This window comes from Budorcas taxicolor, chromosome 2 (genome assembly GCF_023091745.1).
Source record: "Budorcas taxicolor isolate Tak-1 chromosome 2, Takin1.1, whole genome shotgun sequence".
In the NCBI taxonomy this organism is placed as follows: Eukaryota; Metazoa; Chordata; class Mammalia; order Artiodactyla; family Bovidae; genus Budorcas; species Budorcas taxicolor.
Window position 1 is genome coordinate 178,048,155 of NC_068911.1, and position 26,412 is coordinate 178,074,566.

The 26,412-nt window shown below is 56.1% G+C and overlaps 1 protein-coding gene across 1 annotated transcript in view; it reads left to right on the forward strand.

Annotated features, from left to right (window-relative positions):
• Positions 1-2,935: 2,935 nt before the first annotated feature.
• The window catches only part of IFFO2 (intermediate filament family orphan 2), a 46,851-nt gene continuing 23,374 nt past the window's right edge, over positions 2,936-26,412 (forward strand). Inside the window, exon 1 of the mRNA XM_052659622.1 lies at positions 2,936-3,606. Within this exon, the coding sequence (XP_052515582.1) occupies positions 2,936-3,606 (671 nt within the window). The remainder of the gene's footprint in view (positions 3,607-26,412) is intronic.

Here is a 26,412-nt window from a genome sequence, read left to right on the forward strand (position 1 = left end):
TACCCTACCCGGCCCTCCTAGGAGGGCTTTACACCCTGATTCCAGGGCAATGTGGTTAGCAGGACAGATCTGTCTGAGAAAAGGTGGCAGGGAACCGCTCCCCAGGTGTGGCTTCTTAACCCTTTCTGTGGGTTAAGGCCCTTTGGGCATCTGGGGAAGCCTGTGAGTCTATCTCATAATAATTTTTAAAATATTGCATTCAGACACCAGTGACAATTTTACTAAAATACAACTATCAAAATACTAAAAAATTTGTGATATAGTAACATGTTTATTAATACATTAAGTAAGACTTAGTGGTGAATTGAATATGATCTTAAGAGTATGGTAGCTTAAATGATACTTTGAGATATATAAAAACTGAAGGTGACGTGAAAATACCTGTGATTTCTGTTAGTAATAACATCACAGGGACTTCTCGTTGCCTGCATTCACGATTAAGGGAAATACTAAATACCATTCAGGCAAAGAGTTGGACATGACTGAGCAACTGAACTGAACAGATTCAGGTACTAGTGAAAATAAAAATGTAACTTTCGTCTATATCATGGACTTTGCGGAATTCTATCCTTAGCAATCCCCACCCCACCCTGGGGAATCCGTGAACTCCTGCTGTAAGGCAAACGGCTTTGATTCTTTAGGTTAGATAAACAAGAAAATTACCAAGAGAGGAGAGAACAAAGACTGAAGGGCTGTGATCACATCTGGTTGGGTGAGGCAGAGAAAGATTTTAAGACAGGTGAGTTTCTGCTGGGGGTGTTAGAAAGGTGAGCCTATTTTTGGAATGGAGTAAGGAGCCGGGGTTGAGGGAAGGAAGCCTGGGGAGGGTTTGCTCTTGTGACTGAATCAAAAATAGCCAACTAACATCACAGCCACGACCTCACCCCAGAGCATGCCCGTATCTTCTTTATGTCTCTTCTGTCGCTGAGAACACAAAGCCTTCGCCCCTCTGAGAAAGGGTACCTGCCCTCAAGCTTACACACAAGAGGGAACAAACACATTAAGTTAATACAACAAAAATTTAATTGCAATTCAAAAAATGCAGCCGAAAGAATGTGGAACATGCCACATATCTGGTTAAATGCATACAGTGCCAGCCGCAGGCATTCAAATGTGGGGGTCAGCTCCCCCCTGAGGTTTCGACTGGGGAAATGGACAAGAGGCCAGCAGCATTGCGTAGGCAGGTTACAGTGTGTGTTTAGGGGTGGATCACTGCTCCGCTGGTCTCAGCGACCTCTGTACTATTGGGATAACAAGTATGGCACCTGATATATACTTAGCATTCAATAATGGAAACTATTATCAGTATTCAAAAAATAATCAGAGATGTTTGCAAACTGGTTTAAGAGACACCAGGTTTCCCTGGTGGCTCAGTGGTAAAGCATCTGCCTGCAATGCAGGAGACAGGTTTGATCCCTGGGAGGGGAAGATCCCCTGGAGAAGTGAGGGGCAACCCATTCCAGTATCCTTGTCTGCAGAATCCCATGGACAGAGGAGCCTGGCAGGCTACAGTCCATAGCGTCGCAAAGAGTCGGAGACAACTGAACGACCAACACCTTAAGAGATACCAGGAGACTGGAGAACTTGTCTTTTTAGGGTGGTAAATCTGAAAACAGATTTGAATGAATAAATTAATGCGTCTTTGGGTCGGCGCCGCCCTCTAGATCTGTTCTGCCCTCAAGTGCCCCCCACGCGGTTGATGAAATGGACCCCCACTCTGGGGCCAGCTGCATCTCAGCCTGTGCGGTGGTGGGGAGGTGATCATTCGGGGCCGGGGAGTGGTAGCAGCCCAGGCTGAGCTTGCAGGTGTCACATGCCGGAGGATCTCAGCTCAGTTTCCCTGCGCAGGTCCCCAGCATCCGCGCGGTGCGTCTTTGGGCCCGAGGACCAGCCGGCTCGGCATAGCCCAGGCGGATCTCGGGACGAGAAGCTGGGGTAAGCGGTGGAGGATCCCTCCTGGGTCCACTGCGTGGGCGACGTGCCGGTGCAAGCGCCGCCTCATCCGGGGAAGGTCGATCGAGGCCGCGCCACGCTGGACTGGGGGTGGGTGCGAATGCACCTTCGGATGCTCTGGTCCCCAGCCCTTCCGGACCGAGGTCCCCCTCACTCCGCGGGAATCGGGGACCGCGGGAGCAGGGGTGGCTGAAAGAACAGGGTAGCCTCTTTGGCAAAGACCGCGGGGGAGGAGACTCCCTGGCGAGGGAAGCGAGCGCTGCCGAGGCCGCCGGTCCCTTTAAGAGGCCGGGCTGGCTCTGCGGCGATCCCACCTGACCGCCTGCCTGGTGCAGTTCTGCGGGCCGTGTCCCCGGGAGAAGGATCGGAGCCGGGCCGGGCCACAAGACCCGGCGCAGGGGAGGGAGGGGTCCAGTCCGAAGCTGGGCGGGGCCTCCGGTTCCCGAGCGCCGCAGTGGAAGGCGCGGTGGGCGGGGCGAGACCGGGGTGGGCGGGGCCTCCAGCTTCGGGAGCGCCGCAGTGGTGGGCTGGGCGGGGCCTGGGGCGGGGCCTCCGGCTCTGGGAGCGCCGCAGAGGAAGGCGCGGTGGGCGGGGCGCGGCCGGGGCGGGGCCTATGTCTGCAGTGGGCGGGGCCCGCCGCAGAGGGGCAGTGCCCGCGGAGAGTCCTCGGAGCGCGGCTGCCGCGGCGCCTCCAGTGTCTCCGACAACCCCCGGCGCCGGGACTTGCGACCCTCGCCGCCCCTTGCGAGCCGCCGCGGCCTCCACTGCGGCCCGAGCCCCTTCCCTCGCCGCGGCGCCCACACCCGGGGGCGGCCCGGCTCGCCGACATCGCGGAGGCCGCGTCTGGCGCGCATCTGGAACCGCCCGGCCGGCCGCGCTGGATCCCGCGCCCCCCCTGGCCCGGCCGCGCCGGGAGCCCTGCCCGGAGCTGGAGCCGCACCTGGAGCCGCGGGCCCTGGGCCCTGAGCCGCGCGGCCGGCGCATGGTGAACTCGCTGCTGTTCGGAGAGATGGCCTTGGCCTTCGGCTGCCCGCCGGGTGGCGGCGGCGGCGGGCCCGGGGGCTGCCCCGGCGGGGGCGGTGGCGGCGGCGGGGCCGGGCCCGGGCCGTCGCCGGTGACGGCGGCGCTGCGGGACGACCTGGGCTCCAACATCCACCTACTCAAGGGGCTCAACGTGCGCTTCCGCTGCTTCCTGGCCAAGGTGCACGAACTGGAGCGGCGCAACCGGCTGCTGGAGAAGCAGCTGGAGCAGCAGCAGAGCGAGCGCGAGCGGCGGCTGCGCTACAAGACCTTCTCCCGCGAGCAGGCCGTGCAGACTGGGCCGGAGCTGCTGCGGCCCCCCGCTCCCGGCGGCGGGCCGGGCAGCGGCGCGGCGGCCGGCGCCAACGCCAACCACGCCGCGGCCCTGGGCGGCCTGCCCCCCGGTGGCGGCTCGCACCCGCAGTACTACGGCCGCCTGCCCGGGACCATCTGGAGCTACACGCAGGTGCGGCGCACGGGCGGCGGCGGCGTGGAGACCGTGCAGGGCCCTGGAGTGTCGTGGGTGCACCCCGACGGCGTGGGCGTGCAGATCGACACCATCACGCCCGAGATCCGCGCGCTCTACAACGTGCTCGCCAAGGTGAAGCGCGAGCGCGACGAGTACAAGCGGAGGTGAGTGGGACCCCGCCCTGCCCCCCCGCACTCCCGGCTCGGGGGTTGGGGGTCGTTCCGGTCTGACGGCCCTGGAATGTGTGCGTTCCGGAGGGGCCGGGGTAGGGGGTGGGCGGCCAGCTGGTCCTAGCAGGTGGGGCTGGAAGCTGTGTTTGCAGACTGGGAAAACTCGGTTTTCTAGTTCCAAGGATGGGGACCGGCGCTGACTACCGTGGGGGACACCTCCGCTCCGTCACTGGACCAGCCACATTGTTTTCTAGGTGACATAATGACCGTAGGTGTTTTACGTGATGTCACCTAATCCTCATGGCAACACAAAGTGTGGGGCATTCTTATCCTAGTTTTGTAGATGAGAAAACCGAGGCACGGATGCTAGTGACTTGCCTAAGGTGTCTTGGCTAATAGGTGGTGAAGCTGGGATGTGAGATACGCCTGGCAACTTAGGTGTTTTCCCCAAGGATGTAGTAAGTGGGCTCCCCTCTGTCAATGGGTGAAAAGAAACAACTCTTAAGTAATCCACTAACTTTCTGTTTTTCCTTGAATTAAAAAAAAATTGTGTTTCAGAGTGCTTGGGTCTGTCCACTGAGGCCAGGGCCCGCTGTCTTGCTCCAGCTCTGTCACGTCCAGCTGGCTGGACTGGACAACCAGACCTACATCAGACTGGCCACGAGCTTTAGAAACACCTCCCTTCACCTCTCTTCTCCCTACCCCCAATTCTCATGGTTTTTTTGGACCCCCAACAAACTCAGCCCTAAAGACTGAGTTATCTACACAAGCAAAGATAACCTTAGGCTGGAAGACTGGACAGTGAATGGACCCAGACCACCAGATCTGGCTGGAGTGCGGTGCAGACTGCTTGCTGAACTGGCTAGCACATTTCTGTCCAGCCCAGATTCCCAGCTGGGAAACTGACATTGTCTCCTGCCCACAACCTGGCTGTCAGTGTTACCTAATCGGCCTTCTGATAAGAGGAGAGGGGTTTGTCTGTAGCATATCAGGAAGGGAGCAGGGCCCTCTGCTGTCCCAGACATGGGCAACTCTGGGTTGGGAACTGTGGCTTTGACCCCCAGGGCTTGGAGGATGCCCTGAGAAGCATCTTTCCTTCCGCTCCTGTGTCCTACTGCTCACAAGAGCACAGACCGCTGGCCATGGGTCTCCTCCTTTTTCATCTCTCCTGGGCGGGCTGGCCACTGGGCAGGATTCAAGTGCCACCTCCAGCCCCTGCCAGTGAGAATCTCTGGCTGAACTGAGTGGTCACTGGCCTACTCGGAAGCCTGTTTACTTATCAGAGAAATGGGAATGATAAAATCCACCCACAGCTGTACAAGGGGCGAGTAGGCTGGTGATGCTTTTTGGAAGGTATGAAGTAATCAGATTGACATTAGTAAAGATGAGAGACTCTTTATCAAGCTGTGAGGGGGCAGTTTTGCCCAGAGTCTCCAGTCTCCCATGCAGGGCCTGGCTTCCTGGGGAGATGTCTTGGACCCCATGAGGAGACAAGCTACTCTCCTGGGCTGGTTGTCTCTCTGCAGGACTCGAGAATGGCCTGGTGCCTCGCCATGGGGAGGCCACCTCTCTGCCCTGTGTGGGCAGCTTTGTTGGGGTGGGGCAGGGAAACAGGCGCTTGCTTTTGATGGTGAAACCGGGAGGGCCCTTTGGTCTGCCACTGTGGATGGTGTCGTCATGCCCCAGGCTTGCAGGGTGTTTGTTTTATTGTGTGTGTGTGTTCCTTTCGGACCTGGCTACTAAGGAGATGGAAACACCATGCCCAGTCCTAGAGGGAGATGGATTGGCATTGAGCAATGCCCAGTTCAAGTTGCACCCAGGGTGTGGGGTGTGATGTCAGCTTCTGGTGCTGCCTGGAATGACATGGGCGCTGCTGAGACAGGTGGAGGGTGAGTGTGTCTCTCTTCCTGCTCTTGTAGGGGGCACGTGCACCTTCTCTCCCCCCCCCCCTTTTTTTTTTTGGTGGATTGGGGAGATGCATCTTTTCTGAAGTTGATTCAGGGCTCAAGTGGGATTTTTGCCAAAGCACGTCTGCCTCCTCCTTTGAGTGAGCCTCAGTTGCCCTGTCTGTAAAGGTGATAAGAGCCTGAAGCTCCAGGCTGCCTCAGAGATGCCTTAGGCATTCCTTGAATGTTAAATAAAAATTGATGTTTAAAAAAACGTCAAATGGTCATGAAAATATGCTCACTCACTTTTGAGTTCTTACTCTTAACTCTTGGAAGTCGACTTAACGTTGATTTGTTGGTTCAGAGTCAAGTTAGAGCCACCCCCGCCTTCTCTTCGTCGGAAGAATATTCTGAGATCAGAAAGCAAACTGCTAAAAGCTGGTCCCATTTGTAGCTACTAATCTGTGTGAGTCAGGATTTTCCTGATACTCTGTGGCCCAAACCGGAGATAGAATTAAACCGAAGGTGGACCTGTCAACCATAATCTTAGTTCTAAGTGTTAACAGACCCAAATGGGCTCATCAATCTCAAGGACTGGTAACTGTTTTCTCACTGCCTACAGTACAGATTCATACAAATAACATTCTATATTTATTTCTTTATTTGGGTTTCTCATAAGGATTTTCTTTTGGGAAGAGGGCAGGCATATGATCAACATTTTTGAAAAGTGTAAGAAGCACTGGACGAGATGACCTCAAAGGGTCTTCCCAGCCTTGACAATATGTAAATCTGAGTTTGAACTGCTAGGCCACTTCTGATCTTATGTCCATAAGATAATGAGACCAGGGTGTCTACCTGGGCTCTTGGCCACTGAAGGCTTCAGATCCTTCCAGGATGTCTAGCATGGGGTCCCAAGAGGTGAGCAAAAGAAAGAGCCTGTCCTGGGGAAGGAAAGTTTCCAGCGTTTCCCCTGTCCACCTGGAGGAACTCGCTGCCTTGGAGATGCTCTTCTGCCTCTCCAAAGGGCAACCTTGGTTGTGTAGCTCAGTGTTTTCCAAGCTGGGAACTTTTGGGGTTCTACCTCCATGAACTGCGGCCATAGTCATGTATCACCATCTATATTATTATTTTTGTAAAATATTTTAAACAGCTTTGTTGTTGTTGTTCAGTTGCTAAGTCGTTTCTGACTCTGTGACCCCATGGACTGCAGCACGCCAGGTTTCCCTGGCCTTCACTATCTCCTGGAATTTGCTCAGATTCATGTCCATTGAGTCAGTGATGCCATCCAACCATCTCACCCTCTGTCGTCCCCTTCTCCTTTCGCCCCTTCAGTCTTTCACAGAATCAGGGTCTTTTCCAATGAGTTGGCTTTTCCCATCAAGTGGCCAAAATATTGGAGCTCCAGCTTCAGTATCAGTCCTTCTAATGAATATTCAGAATTGATTTCTTTTAGGATTGATTAGTTTGATCTTGCTCTCCAAGAGACCTGCAAGAGTCTTCTCCAGCACCACAGTTCAAAAGCGTCAATTCTTCAGTGCTCAGGCCTTCCTTACGGTCCAACTCTCATATCCATACGTGACTACTGGAAAAACCATAGCTTTGACTAGATGGACCTTTGTCAGCAAAGTGATGTCTCTGCTTTTTAATATACTGTCTAGGTTTGTCATAGCTTTTCTTCCAAGGAGCAAGTGTCTTTAAATTTCAAGGCTGCAGTCACCGTCTGCAGTGATTTCAGACCCTAGGAAAGTAAAATCTGCCATTGCTTCCACGCTTTCCCCTTCTATTTGCCATGAAATGATGGGACCAGAGATGCTGTGATCTTAGTTTTTTGAATGTTAAATTTTCAGCCAGCTTTATTGAGGTATAATTTGCATATCGCAAAGTTTTCCCGTTTTACACATGCAGTTCAATGATTTTTAGTCAATCCATCGAGCTGTGCAGCTATCAGCACAATGCAGTTTTAGAACACTCGCATCACCTCAAAAAGATCTTTCTTGCACCTCTGCAGTGAATCCCCACTTCTCCTCCAGCCCAGGCAGCCACTGACCTGCTTTCTGTCTCTGTAGACTTGTCATATAAACGGGGTCTGGCAGCATGTTGTCGTTTGTGCCTGGCTCTTTCACTCAGATGATGTTTGTGAGATTCATCCACGCTGTAGCTTATACCAGCAGTACATCCCTTTGTAATGCTGAATAATATTCCTCCATGTGGGTAGACCACATTTTGTTTACCCACTCACATAGTCAATAAAGTGTAAATTTAAGAAGTCACCTTTTGTGTACCACCGCACATCAGCTCATGTGCGTCACTGGGATAGGATCTGTGTTTTGGAAACGCCTACCCAAACCAGAGCCCCTGGCCTGGTTCACTCCTGCTTTGATTTCCCCTTTGGGCCAATCAGCTCCGAGCTCTTTACCATGCGGGAAGTGTGGTCACTGAAACTATAGCTGACAAGGTTGTCAAGCGTTGATTTGGAAACCAAAACAAACATCGGCACCCTGTCGCCACGCAGTGTCACCGAAATATCCTGTTCTGAGTTTGCAGGCTGGGGGCCTTTCCCTGGGAGAGTCCTGCCGAAGCTAGCTGAACTTTAGATGGGCGGAGGGCATCAGAATGGGCATCGTAGGTACCCAGACTCCAGTGCCTGGAGCCTGCAGACCCCACTCTGCCGTGAGGCACTGTGTAACCTCGGGCCAGGCGCTGCTCTTTCTGAGCCGAGGGTCTTCGATACCCAGCAGGCTTCCTGTAGGCCCTCCCTCCCAGCTCGCTCTGCGTCTGTCTGTGACTTGGAGGGTCCGAGTCAGGGCTGCTGTGCCTGCCTCCTGGGAGGGCAGGGGCCTTTCTCTGTCCCGGCCGCCCCTCTCCAGCCCCAGGCCCGGCGTGGTTTGGACGGGGCTGGTTTTGTCCCCAGCCTGTGCTGAGTGTCTGTGCCCTGACTCCAGTCTGCCTGGAGCTCTTGGTTTGTTTTACTGGAGCTCTGTTTGAGGTCCTGGAGGACCAGGGTGATCTTCAGCCCGGTGGTTTTCAGGCGGGCTCTTTGGAGCTCTGGGATCTGGAGCAGGGTGCTGGGAGGTGATTGGGGACCAGCTGGGGGCAGACCACCTAGGACTTCGCCCCCATCGACCACAGCAGCTCCATTTCCATGACTCTCAAATTGATATTCTGAGGGAGAGTCGTTTGGAAACCAAGCATTTTACAGTTTGGCAGGAAAGAAAGAAATTGCTGATTCAGCGGAATACTTTCACTTTAGAGACGGGGAAACTGAGGCCCAGAGGGAGCTGACCCACAAAGAGGGCAGAACGTCCGTCTGTCGTGGAAAGTTTTGTTTCCTGCCCCGAGGCGATGCCTGCACCATTTGCCTTCTGTTGGGACTTGGCAGAATGCTCTCCACCTTTTTATGTGTCTGCCTTTAAGCATTTTTTAAAAAGCTACTTTCGGGGATGGGAGGGACTTTTGTAACAGCTATTTCTGATCTTGAGCCGGAAGGGGCTGGGCCATCAGCCCGAATGCGGAGCTCCAGAAAGGGGCTGGGGGTGGGCCCGCTGGACTGTCCCTTGTCTTTTTGCCATCACGCCCGGGGAGGCCCTTGGGCAGGAGGGTGCTGGCCCCTGAGTGCCCCAAAGCCACAAGGCTTCCCCGGAAAGCTGCTCAGAGGGCTTCTTTCCCCGCACTTCCATTGTTTCTGAAGCCGCTGCGGATACAGCTTCTTTATTTCTGATTGTCCCGGTGGGGGAGGGGGCAGCTTTGGCTGGAGGAAGCATGGATCGAATCCCAGCTCTCCCAGTCTCTGCGTGACTGTGGGCAGTTGCTTGGCCTCTCTGAGCTGCCTGGCCCTCTGCTATCTGTGAAAGAGGGAGACTAACTCCCCTAGAGGTCGGAAGGGGGTAAGTCAGCGCCTGGGTTAAGCACACGAGGCTCCCGGGACATCCCCCATCCCAGAGCACCCCCGCCTCCCACCCCGCCTCGATATCTGTTCCTTTCATTTTACAAGGGTTTCTCGGCACGGCGCTGGACGCTGGGCACATCCATTTCAGGACATGTTGCCACTCTCTGTCCCTTGGAAGGCACCGGAGATGGTGCTGGGGGCGGAGGGAGAAAGGGCTGCTTCTTTGTCCAGCATCTAAAGAGGCTGTTCTTCCTACTCTAAGTGGTTGATTTGTGTCTCCGGAAATCTCCGGTCACCCCCTGCCCTTTCTCCCAGCCTCCTTTAAAAGAAACACACAAACCCCACTCCATTTAGCTCCTCCGTCTTCCAGAATCTCTTGGTTTGGCTGGCAGGCTCTCTGGGGACAAATTTGGGAGGGATTTTCAGAGCCTTACGCTGGAAGGAAGGGAATGAGGTCCCAGAAAAGTAAAGGAGGCAGGAAGCAGGGAGACAGCTGACGCTGAAGATTCCTTCTCCCAGGAATTCGAGGCGGGGCTTTCTCCTTGGCCACCGGATGCGGGGCCCCTGAGCCACACACACACACACACACACACATGCGCGCGCACGCTCATGCACACATGCGCCGTCAGGCTCTCTCTCCAAGCCCGTGCCCGCATCTCCACACGTGTCGGGGTTTGAAGGACACAGAAGGGTCGGCACAGAGCTGGCACACATCCTTTGCCACCAGGAGATTCGTGGACTTCCAGGGGAATTGATCTGAAACGTGCCATGAGTCAGTGGTAGCGGAGGGCCTGGACGTTGCCCGCGGAGTCCTGGCTTTTGATCCTATCGATGCGCTGCTGCCGGGCGCTCGGGTTATTTCCCAGGTTGCAGATGGCTGCAGGCTCATGGCAGGGAGGGAGGCAGCCCTGTTGTTCCCCGAGCTCTCCCCTGACCTTCCGTCAGGCATTCCTGAGCGCCCACTGCCTCCCCTAGCACGGCACCCTCCACCCTGAACTGTAGCTGCCTGGGACGTGTCTGCCCCTTCCACCGACTGTAAGCTCTGTGGGGGCCAGCTCCGGGTCTGCCCTCTTCATCTTGTACACACAGAGCCAAGCCAGGGTCTGGCTGGAGTCCATGCTGAGCAAGTATTTGTGCAATGAGGGAGGCTCTGTGTGCCTGGCTGCTGCGTGCTGGCAGGCCCCAGTGGGTCTGCGTGGCCACTGGTGACCCACACACATGGACTCCATATCTGGCCGACTTGCAGCTTGTCGAGCAAAAGGTCTGGACCTGGAGTCAGGAGACCAGGACTCTGGTCCTGACACATCATTTCAACAAGTGTGAATGAAAACCCATCTACTGATGCCAAATGCTAGGCCCCCAGCACAGGATATAAAAACTGGGCTTTGCTTTTGCCTCCCTGAGTCTCAGTCTTCTCATCTGGAAAAGGGGGTTGCTGAAATCTATGTCCCGACACCAAAGGACAGGCCATGGGCTCACATGGCTACAGCACGGGAAGTTCTAAGGGTTACATGGCCAGATTTCACAGGGCAGAAGGGTGGGCGCCCTAAGGGTTGGGCAATGCCAGGTTTGTGAGGTGGGCAGAAGTCAGGAACCAGGCTGGGCTTTGGGGAGAGGGTGGTCCCTGACCTTGCTGGCAGCATCTGGGGGTGGTACAGCCTCTGGGCATGACTGGCCATGAGGTGCTTAGAAGATTCTAGGCCAGAAACGAGGCTGGTGAAGGTTGCTGATGGCTGCCAGGGCAGTGCCCTCCCACCTCCAATGGGCACCCCTGCTTGGCTTCCTGGGCAGGATGTGGTTTTTTACCCTAGTTCCTGATGCAAGAGTCGTTGTCATTCAGTACTTAAACCTGGCAAATGCTGCTGGTTCCCTCCGGGGCCTGTGGCCTGGCTGAGCCCCTAAGGGTGTGGCGGGGGCAGCTAGAGCTGCCCAGGGGCCCAGGGGGCACCCTGCTCATGGCCCTGGCTTGCCTGTGGTGTGGGCTAAGCTTCCTGTTGCCCACCTGGCAGTGGGGGCCACGGAAAGACTGGTGTCTCTGTAACTTTTCTAGAGTGACCTGCATTCTCTGCCAAATCTCTTGTACCTTGATGAGCTGCTCTGTAAAATGGGAATGAAGTTTCTTATGAGTTCTGCTTCCCAGGGTTGATATAAGAATCAATTGAAACCATGGGATGTGGAAACATTGGCCAAAAGGCTTAAAATAAATCATAATGGGTTAATCGCCATCATTGACTGAGTACCTACTATGTGCTAAGCCTTGTGAGGAAATCTTTAAATAAGTGAGATTTGTTTATTAGAGCCATCCTGAGAAGTGGGAATTGATTACTGTTCATTTTACGGATGCGGAGAAGGCAATGGCACCCCACTCCAGTACTCTTGCCTGGAAAATCCCATGGATGGAGGAGCCTGGAAGGCTGCAGTCCATGGGATCGCTGAGAGTTGGACACGACTGAGCGACTTCACTTTCACTTTTCACTTTCATGCATTGGAGAAGGAAATGGCCACCCACTCCAGTGTTCTTGCCTGGAGAATCCCAGGGACAGGGGAGCCTGGTGGGCTGCCATCTATGGGGTTGCACAGAGTCGGACACGACTGAAGCAACTTAGCAGCATTTTACGGATGAGAGGTTCAGAAGGGTGAAGACGTCTGCCCTAGATCTCAAAGGAGGGCAGCCTGGGTCTCCAGACCCCAGATTCAGGCTCCTCCCCTGGGAAGATGCAGGCTGAAGGCTGGTGACGCTGGCAAAGGGTGGCGGAGGCAGGTGAGGTGCGGGTCTCCCCGGCGCCTGACACAATATTGCTGCGGCGGGTGGCAGAACAGGAGGTGGCTGCCACGCGGGGAAGACTTCCTGCTGTGACTTTAGAGTAATTACTTTCTTGTGAAGCCAATGAATCAGTGCCGGGGCGAGCAGATGAGCCTCCCGGGTGGCTTTGGAGGGCGGTCCAGTCCCGCTGCTTGCTGAGGACCGGGCTCTGGGTAGAGGAGAGTTCCTAGCTGGCATATCCACGTGGGTGGGGAAGGAGGGAGGGAGAGTGAGCAGGGAACATGAATCGTTACCTGCCGAGCACTTTGCACGTGATCTGACTTAAACCTTGTGACCACCCTCCACGATGGAAACTGAGGATCCGAAAGGAAAATTCACTTGCCGAGCCAGGGCAGGATTTGGGGCTCACACTCCAAGTTAATGCTCCTTTTGTCATGCCCAGCACCTGAGGGCCCCCCGGGCAGTGGTCAGGGGGCCTCCCTGCCTGATGACAAACAGAAGAGGGCAGTAGGCATTCTGGTGGCCGGAGGGAAGCCGGCCTGCGCCCTGGGCTCAGGTCTGACTTCTGCTTTCTGTGGGTGCTGTGAACTTCGCCAGGGAATGGGGAACTTGTTACAGTCATCCTGTGTCTCTTGGTGGGGAAGATGAGACTGCTGGGTATGGTGTCTGAGAAGCCGGAGTTCTGTTCTCTGGACAGTGGCTGGGCACCCACCTTGTGCCAGGCCCCGTGCTGGGTACTGGGGTGAAGCATGCACAGCCCCTGCCCTCAGTAGCCCAGAGTCTGGGGAACCAGGCAAATGGGACAATACCACCTGACAAATCCCTGCCCAAATAGTGCCTGTGCAGACGACGGGCACAGTAAACAGTAATTAATTAGTTAAAAAATATTTCTATACCATTTACACTCTGCCAGGTGCTATTCAAAGCAGTTTAATTTGTGGAACCTCATAATAACCCTAGGAGTTGCATACCATCAGTGGCCCATTTTAGAGATGCTGAAACTGAGACCCTGAGGGCCAAGACAGGAAGCAGCAAGCCAAGATTCAAACCCAGGAAGTCAGGCTTCAGACCCGACCTGTTACTCTTTGTGGTACCCAGGAAGGGGCACATCAATTGCAGGCAGCTTTCTTCCTCTGAGCCTCAGTTTTCCCTGCTGTGAAATGAGGGTAATACACCTGGCTTCATGAGGCTGTTTGACAGATTAAACCAAGTGATGCCTGTGGCAGCATGTTATAAATTGTCGCGTGCGGTGCCTGTGATGATGTGGAGAAGGCAATGGCAACCCATTCCAGTACTCTTGCCTGGAAAATCCCATGGATGGAGGAGCCTGGTAGGCTTCAGTCCATGGGGTTGCGAAGAGTCAGACACGACTGAGCAACTTCACTTTTACTTTTCACTTTCATGCCTTGGAGAAGGCAATGGCAACCCACTCCAGTGTTCTTGCCTGGAGAATCCCAGGGACAGCAGAGCCTGGTGGGCTGCTGTCTGTGGGGTCGCACAGAGTCGGACACGACTGATGCGACTTAGCAGCAGTAGCAGTGCCTGTGATGACCGTGCTCGGAGGCCCTGGGCCCAAACCCACACTGCCGCTTCTTCTCCAGCTTCCCGGGCAACCAGGGGCCGCTTGAAGTTCCACGAAAGGTCTTGTCCTCCCCTTGCCTTAATAGCAGATCTTCCCTTGGTTGCAAGTCAAGCTGGGATGGGGTGCTGGACAAAACCTTTGAAGCGAAACAGCTCGGAGCAGAGCCTTTGTGCGTGACTTGGAGGTCGGGGAGAGAGGAGTCCGAGAGTGTTTCCACCGCTTATCAGCCCCGTGACCTTGAGGGAGACCTTGATTTCTTATCTGCAACATGAGGACCACTAGCCCTGTTGCATGAGTGGCGAGAGAAAGGGGAGGACAGCGCTGAGGCACCGGCAGCTGTCATGAGGACGCTCAGCGAGGCCGGGGGCTCTGTGGGGAGGAGCGGGGGGCTCTGGGGCCCTGGCCTGGGCCGCGCCAGGCAGGGGCTGGCTCCGAGCTGGCTCTGAGATGCTTGCTCAGCGCTCTCCGGCCTCCGTGCTCTGACTTCGGAATGTGCTCCTGCACGCAGCCCCCTGTGCGTCTGCTGCTCAATGGAGAGACACCCCCGCAGTGGAGACACTGCCTTCCACCCTCTTAATTGGCCACTTTTATTACTCGGGTTATTTAAGAAGCTTCCTGGCTCACTGCCGCCTGTTGGCCGTCTTGGGGGAGGGGAAGAGCTGCTGGTCTAAGTGGACCTTGTGAAATTCCCCGGCAGACAGGCTCCTCTCTGGGCAGGGTCAGGACATCTTCCCAGGACCCGTGGGCACCCCACCCCCTGCCCCGATTTGCCCTGGCCAGCTGTAGTAATGGGTAGAAGGCCATCCGGGGAAGGGGAGGAGACTGAGACTGGAATCAATTTAGGAAAAGCGCGTTGCAAAGTCAGAATGCTGGACCAGAGAGGACCCTGGTGGGACTCTGTCGTGCCTGAAACCCAGTGATTCTGGAAGGCAGCTGAGCCAGCTTAAGGCCAGTCAAGGAAGGCTTCCTGGAGGAGACAGTAGCTGAGTTATGTTTCTGGGCTCTCTTTGTTCAGTTTTGCTGTCTCTCATCCTCTCTCCCTCTCTCTCTTCCTTGTTTTGGTTTCTCACCCCTGCCCGATGCCAGGCCTGCGTGGGGGCTCTTTGCCTCCTGCGAGGCTCCATGAGCCTGTGTGTCTGTGAGCGTGGGGCCGGGAGCCTGTGCCTCTCCCCTGTGGGCGTGGAGCACCCTGGGGTCAGGGCCCCACAGTGCACACTGCTTGCACTTTGGGGCTAGGGTCTTGGCATCGCGGTGGGGGGCAGAGGAGGTTGGTGAGAGAGGAAGTTGCAGGGTTAGAGGGCAGTGCCGTCCCGGGGGCCTCAGCTTCCCCTGCCGCCATCAAGGTCCGGGCCTAGGATTCGACGCGGTTCTAGACGCGGTTCGGGGCTGCGGGGACTAGGCGGCTCAGCGTTACTCTCCCAGCTGACCGCCATCCCGCACCCCTTCCTCTGACCTCCTGGTGGGCCCAGAGGGTTTGAGGCTCTCTCTGAGATCATCTCGGCCCTCCCCTGCTTCCAGGAGACATAGTTCTTGTGTCATCCCAGATGCTGTCTTTGGAAGAAGACCTTCTGGGAGTTCATCCCTCAGTGTGGTGTCTTTTTCTCTCTACTCCTACTTAAATACACATGGCCATTTTACCAATGAGAAAACTGAGGCCCGGAGAAGGAGAGCAGCTCTCCTGAGGTCACAGCACAGTAGGGGCTGGAACCCAGTCCCCTAAACAGGGTTCCTTTGAAACCCTTGAGCTAAGGGATCCTTCTGGAGGCTGCTGGTCCTTTAAGGAGGGGTTTGGAAAACTCCCAGAGGTCAGAGAGCTTAGCGTGAAGAGGTCTGGGAGCCTGTTGAGGTGGCGCCCACAGGGACCGAATGAACCCTGCCTCTTGGCCATACAGCTGGGTCCCCAGTGCTGCAGAGCTGCACGGGAGATATCCGAGGTCGTCCTGGGTTCGTCTCCTTGTAGCAGGACACAGCTCCCTAAGCTCAGCCTGACGCTGGCGTCTTGGGATGGTGACTGACCTGCTGACCCTGTCTGCCAGCTGCGCGCTCAGCTGTGCATCTCTCTGTGCCTTGGTTTCCTCTGGTATAAAACGGGATGCTGAGACCCACAGCACTGTTGACGAGCCTGGCCCAGTGCGGGCCGTTCCCATCCCCTCTTCTCTGGGGTGAGCCCTGGAGTTGGAGATCTGAGGACTTTGCCCATAGTGAGGAACTGGGTGAACTATAAAGGCTGATCCCTGAGTCTCCACAAAGACCATGTTTCTTGAGTCCACATTCTGGGGCTGTGTCCTGACAAATAGTATGTTTGGACGTTTATACAATTTTCTATGGAAAATCTTAATATTACATTGTAACTGGTTTTATACTTGCCTTTAAATAAAATACTGACGTTTACAACATTAGGACTCATTCGTGTTGGGAGACAGGCTGGCGCTCACCAGGCTACAGACAAGCCAGGATTAACCTGATGCTGAGCTCAGGGGATCCCTAATTTATAGGTTGTCCCTTTCTGGGCCTTAAGGCATAATACATCCATTGTTGTCGCCCTTCAGTCGTTAAGTCATGTCTGACCCCTTGTGACCCCATGGACTGCAGCATACCAGGCTTCCCTGTCCTTCACTATCTCCTGGAGTTTGCTCAGTGGTGGCATCCAACCATCTCATCCTCTGTCGTCCCCTTCTCCTCCCACCTTCAATCTTTCCCAGCATCAGGGTCTTTTCCAATGACTCGGCTCTTCCTATCAGGCGACCAAAGTATTGGAGCTTCAGCTTCAGCATCAGTCCTTCCAATGAATATTCAGGGTTGATCCATGGGGCTTTAAAAAGAAGCGATTTGTTCGCTCTTCCTTGGTTATACTGTCAGCCTGCGATCAGGGCTTTCACTTGGGTGGGAGCTCTGATCCTGGAGTGGGACTACCTGGGCTTCGCATCACCACCCCAGGCCTCAGTTTTCTCATCTGTAAAATGGGGCTGACAGCCCTAGCTCGTGGTTGTAATGAGGCTCCAGTGAGATGGGGCACACCGAGGGCCAAGCGTGGTGCAGGCCCCTGAGCTGCTATTGCTCTATGCCTCTGTCTCAGCCTGGCCCTGCCTCCCCAGCCCCCAGGCCCCACACAGTAAGCACAGACTCGGCCCTCCCCCTTCTGCTTCCGGCTGCAGAGTGGCCTTTGTGTTCAGAGCACTTCCCTTCCCCAGCCCAGCTGCCCTCTTGACCGGCCGGGAGGAGGTCACATCCCCCGTCCTCCCCAGCAGGCTGTTGGCAGAGGGTCACCGTAGGGCGAGACCTGGCCCCGAGGCTGCGGCCAGCACGCTGTGTCGCCTGGACCCTGAGGCTCCCAGGGGCCTTGTTGGAGGGTGGTCTTGAACGGAGAGTCTCTCTCTGTCCCTGCCTCCCAAGTCCCAGCAGCCTTGATGCGGAGGCGGCCTCAGGAGATCTCAGCCCAGTCCTGAGGTCTCGTCGTGTGGAGGGGCAGAGCTAGAGTTCGAACCTGAACCTGATGGACTCTTCTAGTCTCAGCCTGGACTCAGTCTCCCAGGCTGAGGATTGGGTACACATTCCTGGCCCCGGCCCTTGGCCTCAGATACAGGGGATGGGGGTCAAGTCCTGTCTCGCTCCTCAGGGGTCACTGGGGCAGCTGTTCCTTCTTAAAGCCACGGGAAGGTGGCTTCCAGGTTCTTGTGAGCCCACAGGCTGTCTCTGCCAGGGCTTGTGGGTGAAGCCCTCACTCCCAGACCTAGGCAGAAGGGTGATGTTGAAGGCTGTCCTGGCGTTGGTTGCCCAGGGTTGACGTCAAGGCAGCCGGTTTAGGGTTTCGTCTCCGAGACAAAGGCTGCTTTGTAGCTTCTGCTGGGCTTAAGTCCTGGCTATCACTGCCCGCAAGGTGGGAAACGAGGTGGAAGGGATCACAGGGCTCAAGCAGAGAAGCCCTGGGAGGCTCGGGTCGTCCTCACCTCCTCCCAGAAGGAAGCCAGGACCTTGGAACCCCGTAATATTCCCCTCATGGTTCCCCGAGAGCATCCCGTGTGGCTGATACAGTTTAAAACTTCACAGCCATTTTTTTTTTTTCTTTTTTTACTGCACAAGATTCTTAAACTTCACAAGACTCTTGAAGGGTGGATGTGGTTGTGCCCACTGTACAGATGGGGAATCCGAGTCTCGGCAGGTGAAGCGTCTTGTCACTTGTCACGGCCGGAAAAGGGGCAGAGCTGGCGTGTGAACTTGAGTCTCAGAGGATTGTCACTGGGCTTCCACCACTGCCCAGCCTCGTTCCAGACACAGCTTTGGGAGGGTGCTTCAGGAGGTGGAGGCGCCCCGGGGGGAGACTGGAGCAGATAGGTCTCATGGCTTTTGGGAACCGGAGCCTCCATTCTCAGGATTCAGAGTTGGGTCACAGCGCTTGGAGCCTGTTGCATATTTGAGTATGTGTGCATAGGTGTGTGCACCTCTGTGTACAAATTAGAGAAGGGGGTTGGATGCTAGGAGGTGTGTATCCTGGGAAGGTGGTTCCAGGGAGGCCTTGAGGGCAAGAGTAAGGAATCGTTCCAGCAGACGCTGAAGACCTGCTCTTCTTTTTCAGGGACTCCTCCACTTAATCATCCATCCATCCGCCCTTCCATCATCCATCCATCCATTTATCCATCCATCCATCACCTCTCTATTTATTCATCCATCCATCCGCCCTTCCATCATCCATCCATCCATTTATCCATCCACCCATCACCTCTCTATTTATTCATCCATCCATCCACCCTTCCATCATCCATCCATCCATCCACCCTTCCATCCATCCATCCATCTACCCATCCATCCATCCATCCATCATCCATTTATCCATCCTCCATTTATCCATCCATCCATCCATCATCTGTCTATTTATTCATCCATCCATCCATCCATCATCTGTCTATTCATCCATCCATTTATCCATCCTCCATTTATCCATCCGTCCATCATCCATTTATCCATCCATCCATCCATCATGTCTATTTATTCATCCATCCATCCATCCATCATCTGTCTATTCATCCATCCATTTATCCATCCTCCATTTATCCATCCGTCCATCATCCATTTATCCATCCATCCATCATCTGTCTATTTATTCATCCATCCATCCATCCATCATCTGTCTATTCATCCATCCATCCATTTATCCATCCATCTATCCATCATCTGTCTCTCTATTCATCCTTCCATCCTTGCATTCATCCATACGTCCCTTCTTCCCTCCATCCATCCACCCTCCTCTCTATTTATCCATCCCTTCATCCATCCATCCGCCATTTTTAGAGTGCTTGTGCTTGGCCCTGGGCTTGGCTTCTGGGGATGATGGCAGACTCCTATCCCTAGGGAGTTCGGCAAATGACTGTTAAATCAGAGCCACAGGAGTCCTTAGAGATGTCTGATTTCTCCCCCAACACGCACTTTTCAGAGGGGTAGTCACTTGCTGGAGGTCATAGCCAGCGTTGGTGGCAGACCTGGGACTTGCAGCCGCATCTGTGGAGCCCAGCCCCATGTTCTCGCGTCTCTGCTGGGCTGACAGGCGGCTCCACTCCTGGCCGGCAGCCCTCTGGCCCTGTCCTTCCCTCCTCGGTTGTTTCGATGTGTTCTTGGGCTTTTCACAAGTCGTCTGCAGCCTCTGTCCTGAGATGCTGGTTGGACTGGCATGCAGGCCCCAGGCCGCAGCTGAGCCTGGCTGTGCTGTGCCCTGAGATGACGCCGTTGTCCATTTGGGACATCAGATTGGCTGGACACCCAAGTGCAGAGACTCTGAGGTCCTGCTTTGCTGTGGAGACTGGCTTGCTGTCTGCAGAGGGTCTCTAGCGGTCATCTGTTCCTCTCTGGCCTTGAGGGTAGGACCTCTGCAAAGCCCATTAGAGATTTTATAGCCTGGGAAGGACATTCCAGAGCCTTCCCCTCGAGGCATCTTCTGTAAGGACATCCGTGCAGCCTCTTCCGTTGGGAAACCCTTGCTGGTCTCTGGCCCCAGTGCCGCCTGCTCCGTTTCCCTTTGTCTAGCCTTCTGTCCAGTAGGGGGTTGGGTGGGGCACTGCCTGGTGAAGACCCTTCCCGCCTTCTGCAGGCTGCATCAGTCCCCCTCTGAATCCCAGAAGCTTCTTTTCTTCCTGCCTGAAGTCCTCTTGACTCATGCCCGCGCTCGGTCGTGGTTGGGACATGCTCTTGGTAGAGAAAGGATCTGACTGGTCCCTCTAGGATTCCATGAGTTCCTGCGGGTGGGGAAGGGAGGAAGCACATTCCTTCTCCTGGAGTCATCGCGCCCTCTGAGCGGAAAGTGGCCCTGGAGCCCAGGGATCTCCCGGGCCAGCTTTCCTGATGGGGAGACTGAGACCCAGAGGGGCTGAGCAGTGTGTCTGCCACGTTCGGTCAGACTGCTGGGGTCGGGTCTTCTCCTTCGCAGGCCAGTGCTATTTCTGGGCGATTGGGTCGGGGAGTGGGTTTTTCCGCCTGATAAAGGTAGCTGACGGCCTTTGGACCTGGCAGTCTCTGCCTGGATGGGTGTCCTGGAAGCAAGGCAGCGGCTCCACGGGGCTCCCCAGCCAGGATCCAGCACCCTCCTGCCCGCCCTCTGGATTGGCAGACTCCTGGCCGGCCGGGCCTGCCTCAGAGCCGAGCGGTGGGACCTCCTCCACTTCCATCTGCCCTGTGGCTCCCTTTCACTCCACAGCCTCTCTGACTCCTGTTTAGCGAGCCTCTCCCTGGGAGGCCCCTCACCTCCGAGGGTGGAGGGCAGGAGGCCTGACTGTTATGGACAGTGATTAGGGGTCAGGGGGACGCCGAGTCCCGTGGCAGGGGCAGGAAGGGGTTAAGAGCCCTGTCTGCTGGGGCAGGACTCCCAGCCGGTGTCCTGGCCCCTTAAAGCAGCCAGGCCAGCTGGCTTGGCAGACGTCACACCAAGAGCCATCTGTCCCAAGGCCAAGTCACCAGGAGGAGGCTGCCTGCTGCCTTTGTGGGCCTGCTGGGGTGGGCGTGGACCAGCCGTCTGTCCCTGGGAGGCCGGCAGGTTGGGAAAGGGCCACAACCCCTGGCAGGCTGCCTGGAGGGGGTGGCTGGCAGAGGGAGAGCCTGAGTACCCAGGGGTGGTCGGAGCTTCGTTGTGCAAATGGGTCCTGGGACCATCTGGGATGCAGGCAGAGTGGGACACACACCCAGGCCTGCTTGCTGCTGCCTGTGGGGCTCCAGCCCACAAGCTCATTCATTCATCCAGTACGTAAACAGGGGTTGAGGGCCTGCATGTGCTGGCTACTTGGATACCAAGCGCCCCAGCCCCAGCACTGGGGAGAAGGACCCAGAGAATGAAGCCTCTGAGGGGCAGAATGGTGCATCTCAGTCAAGCCCAGAACCCTGGACCCTGAAACAACAACCCCCCACCCCCACCCCAGCCCCATCCCCAGCAGCTGGAATTGAGGTCTGCTCTCTAAGGTGGAAAGTAACATGAGATGCTTGGTGTTCATGATCTTGTATATTTTCATAACCCAGTGAGGTAGGTACTGTTGTTACCCCATTTTATAGATGAGGGAACTGAGGCTCCGAGAAGCAGAGTCACTTTTACCAGGCCACCCGCTGGGGTGTGGCTGAGTCTGTCTGTTGACATCAGGGTTTGAGATAAGGGGCAGCAGTGTGACTGTGTCAGGGGTCTCCTCCCCCCCCCGCCCCCCCCCAGGCTCCTGCTCCTCATCGCTCAGCTGTGGACCACCTCTTTCTTGGCTTCTTGTTGAGTCCAGGTGCCGTGTGGCTGGAGGACCAAGGCTGGGGGGAGCAGAAGCCCCAGATGGGTTTGAGTTGAGAAGGGAATCTCTGCTGGTACCTTGGCAGGGCTGGGATTGGTGACCCTCTGCCCCCCCCCGGGGCTGGGCACCGGGCAGGATTTGGGCAGCTTGGGGGACTGGGGGCTCTTTAGCCCTGCCCCTCTGAGGGTCCTGGGGGCTGGGCCAGGCCTAGGAGGCCCTCGCTTCAGGGGCCACTCTGTCAGGACCAGCGGGGCCCAGGGTGGGGGCCTCTGTGCTTCGCGCTTACGGTTTGGAGGGGATGCCATTTGGGATCCATTCTGTCCCCTGAAGGGGGCTTCCCACTAGTGATAGAGGATCCACCTGTCAATAAAGGAGACATAAGAGATGCGGGTTCAATCCCTGGGTCGGGAAGATCCCCTGGAGGAAGGCATGGCAACCCACTCCAGTATTGCCTGGAGAATCCCATGGACAGAGGAGCCTGGTGGGCCACAGTCCGCGGGGTCGCAGAGTCGGCCGTGACCGAGCGCTCACACTCACTCACTGACTCCTGGGAGACTGAGATCCCGCTCCCTGACCTTCTTCTTGTCATGAGGCTACGTGGCCCAGAGAAGGGCATCTGGGCCCTGGGATCACAGAGACCCGTGTTCTCCCGCAGCATCTGTGGCTCTGTATAGAGGGCAGAGGCAGGTGCATCTGGTGGGTATGAGTTTGGGCTCTGGAGCCAGATTGCCTGGACCACTTTTGAGCTCTGTGGCCTTGCACACGTGGCTTCACTTCCTGGTGCCTCAGTTTCCTCATCTGTAAAATGGGCATACTTAGTAGCATCTACCTCATCAGGCTCTTGTGAGGATTAAATGACTTGATAGTGCCCGTCACATCCTAACACTTCATATTGTTAACTATTACGATTATGAGGCCTGGACAAGTCACCTTACCTCTCCGAGCCTCAGTGTCTCCATCGGCAGAATGGGGATGAGGAGGCTAGCGGCTCCTATGCGGTGCTCTGCTGGGTGTTACTGTCGCAGAAGCTTCTCTGCTCTTTTTTGACCTCTCTCTCTCCTCTGAGAGGCATACCCTAGCCCTGTGGATGGGTGGGAGGAATGCTCTGTGTGTGTGTGCGTGCGTGTGTGTGCACGCGTGCGTGTGCGTGTGCGTGTGCGTGTTGGGGGAGCCCCAGTGGCCTGCCCACTGGTTCTGGTGAAGACTCTGTGTTCCTCCTGGGGGTTCAGTCTCTGTCCGGAGAGCTGAGATCCCTCATGCTGAGCAGGGCAGTCCAAAAAAAAAAAAAAAAGTTGAATGTCAAGCTGCGAGGTGGCTGGTGGCTGGCGTTAGGCCAGGAGTCCGTCCCCTTGAGCTGTGTGTGGTCACTAATCCCGCTCGGCACGGGGGAACGGGCCTCACTGCCTGTCTCACTGGTGCCCGCAGCCCTCCCGGGCGGCCGTGACAAGCACACGGCCCCACAGGGAGGGCCAGGCGGTGGGCCACGCTCCGTCCGCTGTGGCGCCAGCCTTGCGTGTACCTGTGCGTGGTTCCCCGGGTCCTTGTTGCTCTTCCTTCCTCCCTCCCTGGGGCCTGCTCGGGGCTGTGCTCCCCTCAGCAGGGGCTTGGCAGGAAGCACAGGTTCTGGGTTCCAGCACCCCCCGCCACACCTGGCTGTGTGACCTTGGGCACGCCGCTTCACTCCTCTGAGCTTCGGGCTTCTCGTGTGCAGAGGTGTAGGCTTCTGTATGTTCCCATTCTGAGGTGCTGGGGACCCATGTTCTGCTTTTTTTTTTTTTTAATTGTTACACCTGGAGCCTGTTTATGCTTGCCAGTCCTCATTTAATCCAAGAGGGGGTCATTCCTTCCCATTTCACAGAAGAGAGCACTGAGGCCTGGAGAGGCAACTTGCTCAAGGCTGCAGGGCCTTGGTTTGAACCCAGAATGGGGTGTGTGCCAAGTTCTGCCTCCTGGGCTCCTCTTGGCTGCCTGCCCCTCGCCGGCCCGAGTGTGCTCGGTGTAGAGTGAGTAGTGATGTGGGCCTGGCGGGGCGATGGCCTTGAGCTGCAGACCCGCAGGGCCGTGCGTTTACCTGCAAGGCGGCACGGGCACTCGACATAAACACAGAGACCCAAAGTGCACATTAGGTTTCCAAAATAGCCTTGGCGGTCGCTGCTTTTCCTCCAGGCTATAAACACGTCCTTGGGTGGGGCTCCCCTGGCCTCCCGGGTCACAGACCCCTGAGGCCTCCCGCTCCTTGGTCGGGGTGCCGAGATCCCCTCCTGGCTCCTGGACTCGGACAAGAGATGGAGTCCCCGAGGCCGAGAGCTGCTGACCCTACGGGGTTGGGTGGGGGTCTGCTCTGCCAGGCCCGGGCAGAGAGGCCGAGTGCTAGGGATGGAGAGCTGTGAGCACTAGCCTGCCGGCCGTCTGCCCTGGGAAAGGTGGGCCCGGCGTCCCGGCGAGGGAGCAGGACCGCTGGGGGAGAGCAGAAGAGCTGGTGGGGACTGCGCAGTCGCGTGGGGAACCTGAGGCTGGGGGTGGGGGGCGGGCAGGGCGGTCATGTCCAGGGCCCCACTGAGTAGGTGCTGCACTGACTCCAGAGTGGGCCTCTTAGGGAAGGCCCTGGAGGTGACCTTTGCAGGGGCCCTTTACCCAGCGAACATGTATCTGGTGCCTACTGTGTGCCAGGCTCCATGCTGCACTCTGGGGTTGCAGCTGGGAGCCAGAGTCTCGTCTTACAAGGGCTGAGTTAAGTAGGGGAAACCAACAGGTGGAGACAGCCTCAGTAGCGAGTGACCAGGGTCTCTGGAACACAGACGAGGGGCACTTGATCCTGACCAAGGAGCCAAGGAAGGCTTCCTGGAGGAGGGGGTATACAAGCTGAGTCCCGAAGTTGGCAGTGACGAAGCGGGCGTGTAGAGGGAGGCTTCCGGGCAGAGTACACGGGCACGGGCAAAGGCTTCGAGGTATGATGCGGCATGGCACGCCTGGCGCTGGAGGCGCCAGGGGCATGTCTTCCCCACCCTAGCACGTGGCCACTTGCTCTGGGGCTCATCACACACAAGGTTGGCATGTCTGCCCTTTCGGAAGAGAGGTGATGGGGCCTGTTTCTCATACAAGCCTGATCGCCCAGCCCTGGCTCCTTGGCGAAGGCAGAGTACCACCCCAGTGAGGGTGAGGAAGGACAGTATCTATGGTGGGGTCTTCCTCCATCCAATGGAGAGGCAGCCTTAGGACTATTTGACTAATCGGGAGACTGAGGCACAAAACAGTCTTGCTGCTGAGCTGGGGTGAGGACCTAGCTTTTTCCTTGGCTCCATGGGCAGCTGCTGAGCCGTGAGAGAATAGCCTTGTCACACCCAGCACTTTTGAGGGGCAGAGAAGTCTCTTCTACACTGGAAGCCTTGACCCAGCCACCCACTCCATGGATAACTGGACAAATATGCAGATCTGTGTGTACCAAGGTGCAGGGCCCAGGAGATACCCGGTCAGCCACTGTATCACCTCTGGGAAGGGCGCTTGCTGTGTGTTGTTAAGTAGGAAAAGCACACAGTTCTTGGCTTGCGTCTGTTCTTTGTTGACCTACCTGTTTGGTTTTTTTTTTTTTCCTGTTTCTTGTGTAATCATTGTAAAATACTTGGGCAGTTTAAAACAAAGGGAAAATGAGCGGGTATTTTTGTCTTAATGACCTTGATTTTCTTGACTAGTTGATGCATTACATGATTGAAAATTTTAAAGATACAGAAGAAATTCAGACCCATGCTAGAACAGAGATGAACCTTGAGGACATTATGCTTAGTGCAATAAGCCACTCTCAATAAGACAAATACCGTATGATTCCACTGACGTGAAGGACCTGGGGCAGTCCGATTCCTGGAGGCAGGAAGTAGAGTGGTGGTTGCCAGGGGCTGGGGGCGGGGGACCAGGGAGTTATAGTTTTAATGGGGGCAGAGTTTCGGTTTTGCAGGATGAAGAGTTCTGGGGAGGGGTGGGGTTCTGGGGCTGCACAGCAGTGGGAATGTGTTTAAAGCCAGTCAGCTGTTCACTGAACAGTGGTTAACATGGGGGCTTCCCTGGTGGCCCAGCGGTAAAGAATCTGCCTGCCAATACAGGAGACGCGGGTTTGATCCCAAGTCCGGGAAGACCCCACTTGCCTCAAAGCAGGTAAGCCCGTGCTCCACAACAAGAGAATCCGCCGCAGTGAGCAGGCTGGGCACCGCAGCTGGAGGGTCGTCCCCACTCTCTGCAGTTAGAGAAAAGCCTACTGCGCAGCAGAGGCCCAGAGCAGCCAAAAAAAAGAAAGAAAATTAACAAATGGTCAGGATGGTAAACTTTCTGAGTAGTTTACTCTGATTAAAGAAAAGGGTACAGAAGGGGACAGGGACAGGTCTCCCCCACCCCTGTCCCCATCTGCAAGCCTCTGTCTCTGGAGACCACCGGGGTTTCCATTGTGCTGGTGGCGCTGTGCCTTCCTCCCTCCCGCCCTGGGTACCAGTGGGCACTCACGGGCAGAGCGAAGGTGCCTCTCCAGGAGCCTGGGGTGCGCACCCTCTTCTGTCCCCACTCTCAGGGCATGAGGCAGCGGTGTCCTGATCTTCTGGCCCTTGATGGGTTGAGAGGACTGAGGACCCACGACTGGGGGCGGGGCTGAGGTCCCGCCTGAGGGGAGCCCCAAGACTCATTGCTCCTCTTGCAGGGGAGGAGAGTCCTTTTAAATCAATCCTGTGCTCCTAAGTGGGCCCTTGGGAAATGTTTGTTGAATCTGTTGTGGGGAAAAGGAGATGGAATCTAAGCCAACAGTCAGAGGGGTTGGGCTGCAGACGCTGAGGCTGCTGCGCTGGGCTTCACAGCAGCACCCGCGCCCGCTCACCAGGGCGTCCTCGGAGCCTGTCGCGTGCCAGCCCCAGGGTGTGGCACTAGCTTGGGCTCGAGGGCAGTGAGACGGACGTCCTTCT